General features: G+C 46.3%; 1 protein-coding gene across 10 annotated transcripts in view; it reads left to right on the top strand.

Moving 5' to 3' along the window:
- The window catches only part of LOC106654995 (tensin-1), a 100,239-nt gene that overhangs the window by 68,961 nt on the left and 16,390 nt on the right, over positions 1 to 14,888 (top strand). For 7 of the 10 annotated variants that reach the window (XM_023461393.1, XM_023461395.1, XM_023461397.1 and 4 more), the window contains 6 exons: positions 7,238 to 7,300; positions 9,921 to 10,373; positions 10,507 to 10,670; positions 10,795 to 10,944; positions 12,146 to 12,443; positions 12,521 to 12,758. In XM_023461393.1, coding sequence (XP_023317161.1) covers positions 7,238 to 7,300; positions 9,921 to 10,373; positions 10,507 to 10,670; positions 10,795 to 10,944; positions 12,146 to 12,443; positions 12,521 to 12,758 — 1,366 coding nt within the window. Of the gene's footprint in view, positions 1 to 716; positions 1,207 to 7,237; positions 7,301 to 9,688; positions 9,808 to 9,920; positions 10,374 to 10,506; positions 10,671 to 10,794; positions 10,945 to 12,145; positions 12,444 to 12,520; positions 12,759 to 14,888 lie in introns of those variants that run through there. The other 3 variants (XM_023461401.1, XM_023461402.1, XM_023461396.1) reach the window with 3 other exon arrangements.

Below are 14,888 nucleotides of genomic sequence, written 5' to 3' on the forward strand. Positions count from 1 at the left end.
TGCGCATTCAAAGGATCGCAGTTGCATATGATGTGCCATTCGTGTTAGAATTTTATTGAAAAATGTTAATTCATATGCGTGCGCTCCGAGTCGAGGATTACGCGCGGGGAGCAATTTTTTAATCGGCAGTTGCGACGCGAATACAATTTAATTATATATTATGTATGCGGCTTATCTCGGCTGAGGGAACGGCTCCCAACAATGATCGTTCGAAACGTTGATAATTAATTCCACCACGCTCGACGACGCATCGATATAGGTACGAGAAGAAAAAAAAACAAAGGCAAAAGGAAGGAGGATGCGATGCAGATGTAATGGCCACGTGATCCGTAACGACGCGTCGCTCCCGAGCAAAGGAATAATAACGAAGATGCGGCGGCGGCGGCGGCTTCACTCTCTCGCACGCCAAAAGTCATTCAATCCACCCACTTTATGGAAAAAAAGCTTAGGCGCAGGCTGCTGCGAGCAGAGCACGTCGTGCAATATACATGTATATATAGTCGAAGTTCAGTAGTGCAGCACACGTTGTGCGGATATCGTATAGCTATATATGTGTGCCATGCACACTGCAAAGTCAGTGGTATAGTAGACACAAGCAGCAGCAGCATATAAAGCTGGGCATCGGGCGCATGCGCGCGCTTCCGACGACTCTGCCTGGATATTTCTTAGCTTTGGCTGCTGCTGCAAGTATCGCTACTGCAGCTGTAAATGATGCACATCCTCGTGTCGTAGGCCGCGCGCGACTTCTTGACTCTCTCTCCGCTTGCCTGCCCGACTGCTCCGCTCTGATCCGCTTGTCGCTCTGTGTGTGTGTATGTGCGTGTGTGCTTGTCTGCGGAATCCTGCGTCCATGTGCGTGTGCCGTATACGTGTGCGCGCGTTCTTGCGCGCCTGTATACACACCGATATAATGCGCGAGTGTCGGCCCGATAACAAACAAAAAATAAGGAGTGTAGTAGCCGCCGCCGCCGCGCGATGCGGCCAATAATGCGATAAAGAGGAGCGAGGGAGAAAGAGCAAGGGAGAAAGAAAGAGAGATAGGAGGAGAGAGAGAGAGCGTCGATCATGCGGTCGGGCGAGAGGACGAGAGGCGGCATACCGAGATCAAAAAGTGTCGGATGGAGAATGCCCGAGGTGGCCAATAGTTATTACTATCACGAGTGCGAGGCCGTTTTGCCTAGGAGACAATGTTATTGGCACTCTGTGGTGAGTTGTTGCTTTTTTTTCCTTCAAATATTGCAGCTCGTATAGTAGCTGACAAAATTTTTACACTCGAGCATTAGTCATTGAAGCGTGTATGTATTCATGTACGGGTTTTTTACGATCCAACTCATTTTTGTTATCGTTGAATAATGGAAAATGGAACGACTGCTAAGTAGTAAAAAAATATCTTCTTATTAGTCAGCCCCTCGCGCGTCGTCGTTGCTGTATTTTTTCTATTATTTATTTATTTTTTTCCTTTTCATTTTGCTTAAAAAAAAAAAAGAGCGAAAGAAAGAAAAGACGCGTACTCGTCTTTTAGCAACGTAGTAGCTTAGCTCAGCAATGAGAAGTAATTATCAAAATTACGAGTGAGCTCTGTTTACTCGGTCAATACGCGTGACACGTACGTCTGCTGCTTCCCTCACGGTCAGTTGAATCCGTCTCGAGCGGCAAAGTTTACCGTGTCGTGTCGTGCACGAGACGTACTCGAGATTGTACATATCCACACACACACACAAGAAGATGTAATTGGCTAAAACGCGAAAATCGCAAATATTATCTTTTCTTTTTCGTAGTCACACTTTTAATATAAAAAAAAAGGAGGGAAAAAATAATTTCGTAAGTGCAGGAGCGCGCGCGTATGCATGCACGATGTAGGTACATTCACCTCTAGGTAGAAACGCGTGCAGTATGAGCGCAGCGCGGGCTGCTTTTTAAGGCTAATGCTTTTCAGGCAGATTATAGGTTCTCTGCCTATGCGCGGCGAAGCTTTTAAGCCGAACCGATGAAAGCCCATGCCACGAAGCTTTGGAATCGCGTGGAACAGCCGAGCTGCGCCTGCACACAGTGGCATCAAATATTTTGCTCCGTAATGCAGGCCGTACACGCATCTCATTGTCGTACACTACTACGAGCTGCTACTTCTTTTGGGGGACCTGCGATAGGGATAACACGCGGCCGAACATCCACATACTCGCACATAGACGCACACACGACACGGCACGGCACGCATATAATTTTCCCAAGCACTCGAACTTTTGCCGCGCACTCGTGTGTGTCCTTTGTCTAGCCATTTCTGCAACTGTATATGCATATTATGCACATTGTGTTAAGAGAATAACTGGGGATAAGGATTCACCTAAGCTCGCGAGAGAGCTGCGGCTGCGAGAGAACGGGCAAAAGCAGGAAGAGCTATAAGGACGAAAACAAGTCGAGCCACTGTTCGGGACGCGTATACACGCGTTGTGTGCGCTTTCGCGAGAACAAAGAAAAACTTTGGACAATATGTATAAACTCGCCGCCGCCGTATGCTCCTGCTTAGTCCCTATAACCGAATTGTTGTTGTTATCATTATTACGAGCGAGCGTGGGCGGCGTAGAGTTTAATTTTGGATAAGATTCGAGTAGTAATCTGATCGTGTTCGTAACGTACACTTGTCTCGAGGCTAAAATTCGAGGTGTCGAGAGAAAGAGAAAATCTTCTCCACCCCGGAAGGCATACAAGAGCTCCGAGAGTAATAACCAATTTTCTTTCCCATCTCGAGGTGCAGCATTCACGCTATAGATTAGAAACTGTACCACTAGTCATATACTATATATAGCTGCACTGATGCGCTCGGCGACGCATATCGAAGGTGTTTGTCCTCGGATCTGCTCCATTTGATCCTTGCGCGAACTACACACACATACACCGTCCATTCATGTATGCACTCGATATAATAATAATCATCTCGCGCAAGAGTCAGCAGTAAACATTACGGAAAATCGATGGGCAGTCGCAATAATATAAGCCGAAAGTAAGCCAGCAGCTGACGCGCGAATATTTTTCCCGAGCGCGGCGCGATCCTGTTCCACATTGTTAGAGCGTCGAATTTTTCTCCGATAAAAATAATTGTAATTCCGAGTCAACCGCGAGGGAAGGAGAGGAGGATCGTTTCAACAAAGGAAAAGTCAAACGGACGTATATCGGCTGTACCTATCGTCGTCAGCTCTGCACTTACAATTTTTTCACTTCTGGTGTCTGTGCTGTGTTTGTGTCGGTTTATATGTGTATACAGGCGTGCCCTGTGTACTTTCTATGCGACGCGACACACATATAAAAGTCTCCTTCTCTTTCTCTCTCTCTCTCTCTCTCTCTTTTCGAGGCGAAACTGTCCGCCCTTATCTGACTCGCAAGAGTCAAGAGAGAAAGAGTAAAGGTTTCTCAGCTATATATACGTATATATCGATTGTAATCAGCTGGGCGACGTATAAAACACTCACGTAGGGTACAGTTTCCGATTGCTTCTGCAAGTTCGCCAAGTGCAGTTCGAAATTCGCTCCGATTTCTCAGCGTAGTACCGTTTTCAGGAACGAAGAAAAATAGCGAAACTTTTTACCGACGTATTATTGCGCTGAAAATTGAAAGATATTTATATTTATATACAAATGTATGTACAAGTATCGTCGAGCACCTGTTCAAATAATCACTGCATTTCGAAACGTGATTTCATAATTACTCGAGTCCATAGGATTTGGTTTGCGTACATTACGCATATCCATAGCGCGCATACACACTCACACGTGCGAGTTTGAAGACTGTAAAAGCCAAGAGTTATGAAACTATTACCGCTACTAAACGAGAAAATGTATTTAAATTACGCGGATAATTAAAGCTGCGCGCAGTACTCTACGACTCTTGGCGACTAGTCCAAAATTTTTATTGCATAAATATAGGTTGCCGGCTGCTGCTGCGTGATAAATTATGGCCTGCAATTAAAAACTTATAGGATTCTGCGCATGGCTTTTTTTTCATCCTCTCGCGCGCGCGGGAACGGCCTTGCGATACATACACGCGCGCAAATGTGCAAAGTCCGTATTGGCAGTAGAGAAATATATGACTAATTGACGCCCGTGAAATCGGAGACGTGTGCGAGAGCAATGCTCGCGCGCTGCGATTTTTTTATTTCTCTCTCTCTCTCCGTCTGTCTCTCGACGATACTATATAAATAACGGCAAAGCAGGAATTAAAAGGATCTCGTCGTTGTTTTTAGTTACGTACGTGTCGTACTCGGTTGTTGGGCTCGGCTTGTTTTCTTAATCATCAAAAAAAAAAAATGTCGCAGTAAAAATTAGCCGGATCACCTTAACAACGACGATAAGGACTAAAATATTGCATTCTGACACATTCGCTTTGTAATGTACAATAATAACGTGTGTTGTGTGCCTCGAGTCAAGGCCGCGACCCGTTGAAGTACAGCAGCAGCAGGGGCAGCGCATTCACATGATACACACATACATGTATAATGCACGTGGACAAACGCTACTGTATTTAAACGTGCCATTGTAACTCGGCAGGCAACGGGTCATTATCGCTCGCGCGAATCAAGCCTCATATACGTGTAATATAATAAAAGGTCGAGCTGTGATATATCGCTCGATTCATTAGATAGACTTTTTTTCTTCTTATTCTTCAAGGCTCATAATCCCAACAGGTGGAGACGGTAATCTTAATTATGAAAATTGCCAGCTTTAAATCACGTCGGGAGGAGGAGGAGCAGCAGCAGTAGCTTCCGAGCTCTTCCGCGAGATGGCGCTAGGCGCCAATGGGCACTAAAAAACTAAATCGTTCTCTGAAAAAAAAAAGAAAAAAATTGCAAGAATCAAAAGCACTGAAAATATGAGCGGGCATTGTTCGTTTTATCGTTTGGCTAAATATAATCTCTCACTCGCTCTTTTCTCTTTCTGCGCGTCATAGATGTTACATACACACACACACACACACATTGACCCTATTATTTATATCGTGTAATGACGTTTTGGGCGTTTGCCAAAAAAGCAATATTCGCTATCGTTGTACGAGCTGATAGCTGAAAATTCAACAAGTCTATAATTAATGGTGGAATCAAAATATGCAAATCAATTGTTTTAGTAGTTGATGACAATAGGAAACGTCATTTTTTTGGAAAATGAGCTTTTTAAGGTAGAAAAATTCAATGCAGATAAAATACTAAGATTTAGGTATCGATTTTATAAGTAAGATATAAAAAGGCTCTCCAATGGTTGAAACTTGACGTTGATGAATCAATACGTCTGTCTGTCATTCATTCAGGTTAAAGTGGTCTATCTACGAGAAAACACTGTTTCAAGCTCATCTTTATAGTTCGAGCTTCGAGACTAGTGCTTATCGTCGAAATTTATCCTCGGCTAAATTTGGAACCTTCCTCATCCTGTCTCAAGATTTACCCACTTTTTTCCTGGAAATATTTCCTTTTCAGTTTTAGAACCAATTTAGATAAAATCATAAAAAAAAAATCCTCTTCCGAAATGTAGTAAATTTCCGAAGTTTCGTTGTAGAGCGCGCGGAGACTCGAAAGCACCTGAGCGTACCATCAATATCCTCGAGAGATGCAACTGCCCGTACGGCTAACGATTTTAAACTTTGTCCGATGTCCTAGAGGGCCGGGGTGTACTTAATAAATGAATTAGCACTCCTAGTCGGAACTCTGTGTAGTTTCCGCGTGCGATACAGTACTCGCTCATGAGAAAATTAAGTTTCCAACTGGAGCTCTCGTTCTCGCATCGCGTTAGCGCTTCGATAGCGCGCCCGGCGAAATTGCATCAGCGGCGGCGGCGGCGGCGGGTGGTCAATGCTTTTAGTCGTAACAGCATTTTTAGGCCGATTCTCGTTGCATCGATTTTTCTTGATTTCTCGTACGTGGCGTACGATACGTAGAGCGCGCCGGAGCCAGAAGCTCATAAATCGCGAGCACGAGATAGCTTTTTCGCTTGCCAAATAATACATGTATATAGCGAGTCAGAAGTTATAGTGGTAGTAGGAGCTGCAGTATAGGAAGCACACATATATATAGGGAAGATGCTGCATTTCGATCCGGCCGGCGCCGGCGCGCAGGATCGCTCCTCGCAGTCGGCTAGCCGATGCAGTTTTTCGAGGGCGTAGTGGTAGCCCCAAAATGTTGCAGTGCAGTCATGTGCCTCGTCGCGTATCGAGTGCGTGCAGTCGTCTAGCTCGTACAGTGGAACTTGCTGCGTGGGGCCTATAACAAAGGGAGCTTTGATCGGACAATTATAAGTTTATCCGAAGTAACCGAGCCAGCCACGCAAGTTGAAAATTAAACAATCAACAAAGTTGAAAATCAATCTTCGGCTGCTTAAAAAAAAAACCGATCCTGTGTACATGTAGAAAAGGCGCGACACGGTAGCTCGTACTCGTGAAACTTTGTATATATCGAGTCGAATCAATCGATGCGTACATAAAGTGAACATAAATCGGAACGAGTTGCCGCGCGACTGTTATAGCAAGCGAGAGACTGCGTGTATATAGGTAGAGAGCGTGCACGCGCGCGGCTTAAAAGAGATTGATAAGGTACAAGCGCGCGAACTTTGTAAAACAAGACGCGCGAGCGCGTGAAACCCAGCGAGACTCGAGGACTTTCTCGATTTTACCTTGCTTTGGCTCCGTTAAAGGGGAAAAAAAGTCGCTCCGAGTCGCGCAGATAAATCGACGAGCCGCTGCAACGGAACGAGTGAGAGAGAAAGACAGAGAGCCCTCACGTACATTATACACACACACGCCATGGCAGCAGAGCTGCGTTGTACGTGCAGTTTAGGGAAAAAACAGTCGAGAGCAGTCGTCGTCCGGGACAGAAGCCGGGCTGTGGTGGAGGCGGCGGCGGCGCGCGATTACGCGAACGGCAACTACGTTCGGGGCGACGTAGACGTTGACTGCGTCAATAATAATAATAATAATAATAATAATAAGCAGCAGCAGGATAGCGCATTACAGAGGCCGATAGGAGGCGGCGACACGCAGACTCTGCTACACAGAATTGCTTTTACCGTTTGGCACACGGCGCTTCATATCGAGGTGAAGTCCCTTGTCTCAGCGGCTGCCTCGAGCACATACATTACATACATTACATACATACATACTGCACGTATTATATATACAAAGATTCACGCATTGCATTACAATCGAGAAATGACAACCGATCGCAATTGGAATAAAATGTTTCCTCGTCCTTGGTTTGTTGCAGCACAATGGAAGCTACGAGTCGCAGGCAAAGAACGCCGCCACGCTTGGCAGGAATAAACAACAGGTTAGTATCGTATGCTGCTGCGCTGCTTTTTCATTATGAAAATGAGCAAAGTTCGTAGCGCTCTCCGCGTAACGACTATCATCCACGTAATCAAAATCATCCTCTCGGCCCGTTTGCTCATTCGTCTGCGCGAAGATCGTCGCCCGCTTGTTTGCGCGCCGCGTCTGAACTTTGAGCCAACTCGAGCGAGCGAGCTTTAATCCGCACCGCCGTAAAAGCACACACTCGCGCACGGAATCACGATTGTTGTTTTACTCGGAAGGCGAAAAAAAAATTGTTTATTAAAGATCAGCAGCAGGTGCGCTCTGACTTATGGTAAAAAGGCCGATAACGAAACTAGTTTTTTTCTCGGTAAACTGCTGCGCGTAAAGCTCATTGATTTATTTCTTTTTATTTTTTTTAACATTAGCATGGCTTATAGTTTATTGTTTTATGCCAAGCTTTATGTACGCGCGAATAAGTAGAGCAAACCTCGTGCGCGCGCGTGTGTGTATACGCGTGTGTGCGCAAATGTGCAAATCGCAATCCGACGATGTTTTTACCCGGCCAAACATTTTTTATCATTGCCATAATGGCACACCGCGTGTATATATATAGTCTGTTTGCCGTATAGTATACACAGCGCATGCACGCCGCTCGCGTATAGGTCGTTAAAGTTTATTATTATTATTATTCTTTTTTTCTTTCTGCTGTTTTCGAGACACGCACCGAGTGATAAATTAAACGTAATTTGCATCGAAGTTCACGATTTAAATTAACAAGCTCTCTGTGTATCAAGTACTCGACATTTACATTTTTTGGCTGTTCCTTTTTTTTTATAAATATATTTACCAAGTTTGAAAAGTACTTGTAACGTTTCAATTTTTCCGGCCTTACTAATTACTCGGCTTTTAACGTGAAATTTTCGTTCGTTCGTTAAGCCTGTCTGGCTCGTCTGGCTTGTAGCGCTCGAAAACTCATAGTTGTAAGCTTCTCGAGACAAGATAGCGTATACGCATACACATATATACGCGCGCTCGTGTCGGAAACTTTTCAAACAAACTAAATGAAATATACGTATGTTGCATCTCTCCGCGTGGAGTGGATTTACATAATTCGAAAAAATCGCTGACAAATTGCCGATCGAAGAGAGCAGCTTTTAACGCAGATTAGATAATTAATCGGCGACGAGCGATAATGGACGAGCTCGAACTTCAAGGTCTTTTTCGCGCGCAACAATGTGTATCACGCGTTGGCGGACTTTTTATTCCCTGACCCATCGTAGAGTCGATTGTGTATGTACATTGAGATACTTTGACGCGAGGCACGCGGCACGGGGGGAGCTGCAACCTTGATACGATTATTGAGATTACAGCTATTCTTGCAGGTTTTTGTCGCTCGCGCCTTCTCTTACCTCGTCGTCGCTCGCGCGCATACGGCCACGCGCGAGAGGGTTTATTTCTGTGAGCGATGAAACGAGGGTACGCATATAACACGCACATCGTGTGCGTGCGCGATGTGCATCGTACACCGACATAAACAAGTCTGTGCTTATTTTGTCTTGTATATATACCTCTGCGCGTCTGTTGTTGCTGCACATACACACTGCGCGTACATACTGCGCGTAGTGCATTCCTCGCGGTGAGAATATCATTTTTCATTCATTTATACACAACTCGCGCGAGTTCCATCTGTGTACCATTCTACATAAGTACGGGCGCGCAAACACTTTGTGCGTATGTGTTTTTTTTTTCGATGGAGGTTAAGCAAATTTTGTATCTAGATCGAGCGCAGTCACGCTTTTTAATGCATGCAGTAGTGTGTACATGAAAAGCCGATGATTGGCGCGCATCCCGCGGGATAATTCGTTTAATTGCCGGCAATATTAATATTTTCCGTGCCTTGAGCTGCAGTGAGTCATAAAAGTGCAGCGCTGAGCTTTCAAGCAGTAGCAGCAGTATAGCTTTAATCGCGCCAAGGAATTGCGTAATGCTCGTGCCATGGCTCACATACGTGCAGCACAAGAAAATGTATCACGAAAAACCGCGACCTTTACGTAAGCATACTTAGCGCAGTACTGCACTTTATAGTTTCCAAGAGTCTCGAGCTGTCGTGCATTATGCTCTTGATATACTCCCTCTCCTTGTAACGCGTATGCTGCTGTATGCAGGCAGCGCGCGCGAAATCTCAAGTGCTGTATTATAGTAGCGCAAAATAGATCAGGCTCCGAAGGCGGGGGCGTTACGGAAACGTCGGGAAAAAATCATCGCCGCCGAGCCTTTAGTCGTTGATTCGACGTCATGTGGAACGCCGCGAACTACCGCGATCTACATTGTTATGTACGCGCGGGTGGCGGTCAGCTCGTAGCTTGTACACATACGACGCGCGTAGATGGGCGACTTTTCCTCTTGCCGAGCGTCGATCGATAACATGTCTCGTAGTGCTGCCGTGATATTAGTGCTAGCGAGGAAATGGCGCGTAAAAAGTTTATCATCCGAATCGTTTACGAGCCGACCTACAGCACCGAGGTTTGGATTGCGCTACTTATACCATAAAGCTCTCAGACAAAAGCCTGTACTCGTGTGTTGTTTTTCAAGTACATCGTGGGAATAATTTTGGGTCCATTTTGGTTTGTTTATAGACACCGTCGAGTTCAGCGAAAAGAGCCGCGTCGCCGTCAACGACGTCCCGCGCCCACCAAAGAACGCCGGGCGTGGGTGCGGACTCGTCGAGCGGCGCCTCGATAATACCCAACGGTGGCGTGAAGCAGCAGCAGCAGCACGTGACGCCAACTCCAACGCCGAGCGTGACAACGACGCCCGCGACACCGACGAATCCGACGAGTTTGCCCGTGGGAAGCGAAGTAAGCGATGGCGCGAAAACGAAAGCAACGACCAAGTGCAACGGTGCCGTTACCGCCGGTTCTGGCGCTGCCTCCTCCGCCGGTTCGGGTGCTGGTGGACGCGTCAGCGAAGTCATGGAGCTGTGTTACGTAACCGAGCGAATAATAGCGCTGTGGTATCGCGAGGACGCCCGAGGAGTCCTCGAGCATGCCACCTCCTTACTCAGAGCCAAACACGCCGATAATTACATGGTAAGTTTTATTACATACGAGCGGCGCAAAAAAGACGGAGAGAAACGAAACGAACTCGCTCAACGTCTCTAATGACTCGATGTTTCGTTTGTTTGTTTTTTGTCGTTGACGTCTCTATCGGGGCCCCGAGCAGATCTTCAACCTGTCGTCACCAGGCAGACCCGGAGAAGCGAACACGCGCGAGGCGGGCTGGCCTCAAGGACTGGCGCCGAGTCTCGAGAGGCTCTGCTCGCTGTGCAAGGAGCTGGACTCCTGGCTCAACGCCGCCAACAATCGCGTCGTCGTTCTCCACGCCAGGTAGCGACTCTTTCTTTCAATATAAATTACTTGAAAAATACACGATTCCGATGGAACAATTCCCTCGGGGCCTATGTGCAGAACTCGTAATAACGATAATAATGTTTCGGATTGTCGTCCACAGAGGCAGCAAGGAGCGATTGGGTGTCGCCGTATCGGCGTACATGAACTACAGCAGCATCTGCGGAGGCAGAGATCAGGCGCTCGACAGGTTCGCCATGCGCAGATTTCTCGACGACAAAATCGGCCCACTCGCTGTGCCCTCCCATAGAAGGTACGTAGCATAGCCTGCTGTAAAGCATTATACCGCGCCGTCATCATTTAATTTCGCTCATTGTTATGTATTTATCCGCTGCGCCGAGTGAGTTGCGTGAGATCGAACTGGTCTTATATACCAAGAGCGAGCTGCACTGATTGAGCTTATTAAACTATTATCCCATACTCTGGACATATTGTCATTGTGCTCACTTACGCGTGTGTATACGAGCTCCAGAGACGAGTTTTTATTTTTGCACATCTCGCGCGATGAAAAATCAAACGGATTAAAGCGACTGCCGAGCTCTGCGCTGCTTTACTCGCTTATACGCGTATCGCGAGGAGCGCAATTTACGCGAACTGCCGAGCCTGCCCGTATAATCAGCTTCCCACGCTCATCCCTATTTAAAAGGAGAGAAGCAAAACTGCACAAACACACAGATATATGTACGCGTCGTTCTCTCTCTCTCTCTCTTTCTCGGTCTCGGACAAAACTAGCTTTTTCGCTTGAACCTTTTATGGCGAGCCGCTGGCGACACGCACGCGTACGTGTATATGCGCAACGACGCGCATAAAGGCCAATAGGCTTTTAACTCGCGCCGAGCGCTGCACTTTTCTTCCATGATCGCGGCGCGCAGAACCAGTAATTTGGAATACACGACGTACTGTGCTGCTTGCCTATGCCTGCCGCGGCATAATAAGAGCTCGTTTTCCCCAAAGCAGCGAAAGGGAAAACCGATCGAGTGTGCGCGTTCTGTGTGTGTGTGCGTATGTTGTCCGCTCGTTTGTATGTGCCCGTTGTTTTTCATATTTTGAAAATTATTCGAGCCTCGTTCGTGGCCGATTTTGAAAAGATTCGGTAAGCGCAATTCATCGTTATACCTTCGTACCTGCATATAAATCGCACGGCCAGATCTTTAGCTACAATATCTCTTGCGGTATGTAATTTAGTCGTTAATGGCTAGCTTTTTTCGTCCCCGCGAGCACTCGTGGGGCTCTTTGCTCCATGATTAATTTTCTTGATTTATTCCGGCTCCACTTGAAATTACTGTCACGCGCGCGTGCCGCTCGTATGTAACTCTGCAACGGCTGGCGTGAAAAAGCCTTATCATTTTCTGATTTATCATGCGTCATTTTGTGAAGCAAATTAAAAAGTCATTGGCCTCTCTTTGAGATTTATAAACACAAGGCGTGACGATGTTGTTTTTTCATACACACAGATACATCGAGTACTTTGGAGGTCTGCTCGCCGGCTCGTTGCGCATCAGCTCGACGCCGCTCTACCTGACGCATCTCACCGTTCTCGGGGTGCCGCTGTTCGAGCCCACCGGCTGCCGGGCCTTCTTCAAGGTCTACGAGGGCCTCACGCCGGTCTTCACGTCCGATCTCTACTCCGTGACCAACGCCCAAGAGTTTACCGTTAATTTGGGCGGGCTGAGGCTGCGCGGAGACATCCTCGTCAAGTGCTATCATCGAATCTACTCGAGTCAAGGTCGCGAGGTCATGTTTTCCCTGCAGGTACGACCGACAAACAGCGAGCTTTTTTCAAAGTCTCTATAACGTTATTTATTTATAATGAAAATATTTATTGACAGTTCCACACGTGCGTAATCACGGAGAACGTCGTGTCGTTTCCCCGCTCGGAACTCGACGTTGCCTGCAGCGACTCCAGATGCCCACCCGACAGTGTGGTCACCCTGTACTTCGCCAACGACGCGCGTCGCCTCGACGGGCCGGTGCCGGCGCCGACCCCCGCCGTACCCCACGCATCGGCCCATCACGATCCCATACTGCACTGGGACAGCTACACCAATCTCGAGCTCAGCGACGACGGTAAGTGCCATTATATCATTATACCAGACCGGAGAAGCCTGCAGTGCATCGTAACATATATAATTACGAGAAAATCCAAGCTCGTTTATGCAATAAGCTAATTAATTGAGCTTCAACGCCTGCGTGACGAACGGCTCTATTATTTAGCGCAAGAAAGATATATACACGCGCGGCGACTAACCGGCGACCTTACTCGCATGCACGCCTCGTTTAATTAATTGCCATTTTCTTCGGCAAAAATTCGATAATGCTTTGAATTTTTTAAACGGAACGCCAGTAGTACTACGTTGACAAGAGACTCATAATTGATGAGCTAGCGCATTACGGCTCGGTGTTGTCGCCTCTTTTTTTCCCGACGCCGCGATATGTTGGCTTTTTTTTTTGCCTGATTCGTTGCGTACTTGAAGAAAAAGTATGTCACTCGGTGTGCGCTTCTTCTTCTTCACTTTTTAACGGCAATTATCGTCGGACGATTTTTCACTTTGCGTTTGCGCATATGCATACGGATTCCAGGACCGAAAGCGCGTTAAAGATTACTACGAGCGAAAAAGCCAATGTCTTTATTTACGCGGCTCATTCTCTCGGGTAGTTTTACGATATACATTCCGCTGTTTTAATTCTCCGCGTCTTGTTGAAAAATCGCTTATAAGCGAAGCTTTTGAATCGCGGGCCTTTATAGAATTTCAAGGAAAAGCATAAAGCGCCTTTGCGCTCGCACCTCGCTATTTTTAATATTTTTTTACGACTTTTCTAACAAAAAATCCTCTAGCTCTTTTGCTCGTTGAAACGTATATTGCGCGCGAACCAAGATGGAGAAAAAAAAATGAAGAATTTCTGCGTGAGGCACGCGCAATATTTGTCATTGTTATTAACATCTTCGAATGATTAGCAGTACAGCCGAGCAAAAAAGAAGACGAGAATTGCTCGTGGTCACATCGTGCAGCGAATATAATGACATAAACTTTCGGTCTGTGCTCAAAACGAAGCTCCTCGCGCGCGTAAAGTATATTAGCGATTTTTTGCCTTTCTTTCTAATATATAAACTGGCATTCCGAGAAAAGAGCGGAAATGACTCTCCGCGCTCGCCGCTACTGCTGCTGCTACAGCACATAGGCTTTGGCTGCGAGCGCATAAGGTGTCACAACTTGGTTGCATTCGTTTGCCCATGTGTGCACGAGTATATCTGTATACTCTTGTCTCTCTCTCTCTATATATATGTTAATATGTGCATGTGTGCAACTGTCGCTATAAAGGCGCGTAAAAGTGGTAGGGTATATCGTAGTCCGGCGCGTTTATTCTCGTCGACGGAGATTCGGTCGCAGAGAGTGCAGCGGCGCAGAGGCAAGCCACCTATATTTCGACACGCCAGACGGTACGCAGTTTTCAACGTCGCGGCGCGTAGCCGCCGTGCCAGTAGTGGCTTGTCTCGAGTGCCCGCCTGGCTTTTCACGAATTATATACACTGTGCGTCGTCTCTCGCTGCGCGTCTCTGTGATACGTATATATATACGCCTAAAAATGTTGTAATCAGATCGATGCGCCTGCAGTGAATTCGTAAAACTTCACTTTTCATCGAGAGAAAGAAAGGAGGAAAAAAGGAATATAAAGAGAGAGAGGGAGTGGGAGTAATCGAAGACTAATTTTGGAGGCGTTTATCGATCGCTTCGAGTGAAAAGGTTTGTGAACCATTTGAACCAAGTGATTTTTCATTATACGTAGTTTATATACGTACGTGCGCCGGATCATCGACGCCTGCAGCCAAGAATATTTTAACTTTCGCTCTCGTAAATGCCCATTGAAGTTTCGTGCGCATAGATTCGGGGAAGTTGGATAAAATAATTAGTACGCAGGAATGTTGTTAAAAAAAATCGTTTTCATTATTATGAAAAAATAATCGAGTAAAAAATTCATGTCGTTACAATAAAATAAAAGTGTAAAAAAATACGTTAAATCTAGTCGATTAAAATTGCATTGTTAAAACTGATATTTTTGCGATGCGTAAGCTATCCTCTCGAAAATGCTTGCATACATACATACATACATACACGCATTCACATTTACGCATACAACTTCAATCGTACATACACGTGTCAGACTGCATATAATGCTCGTCGGCTGCTCAATTCCAAT

The sequence above is a fragment of the Trichogramma pretiosum genome, unplaced genomic scaffold, assembly GCF_000599845.2.
Source record: "Trichogramma pretiosum strain Unisexual culture from Peru unplaced genomic scaffold, Tpre_2.0 scaffold2, whole genome shotgun sequence".
Classification (NCBI taxonomy): Eukaryota; Metazoa; Arthropoda; class Insecta; order Hymenoptera; family Trichogrammatidae; genus Trichogramma; species Trichogramma pretiosum.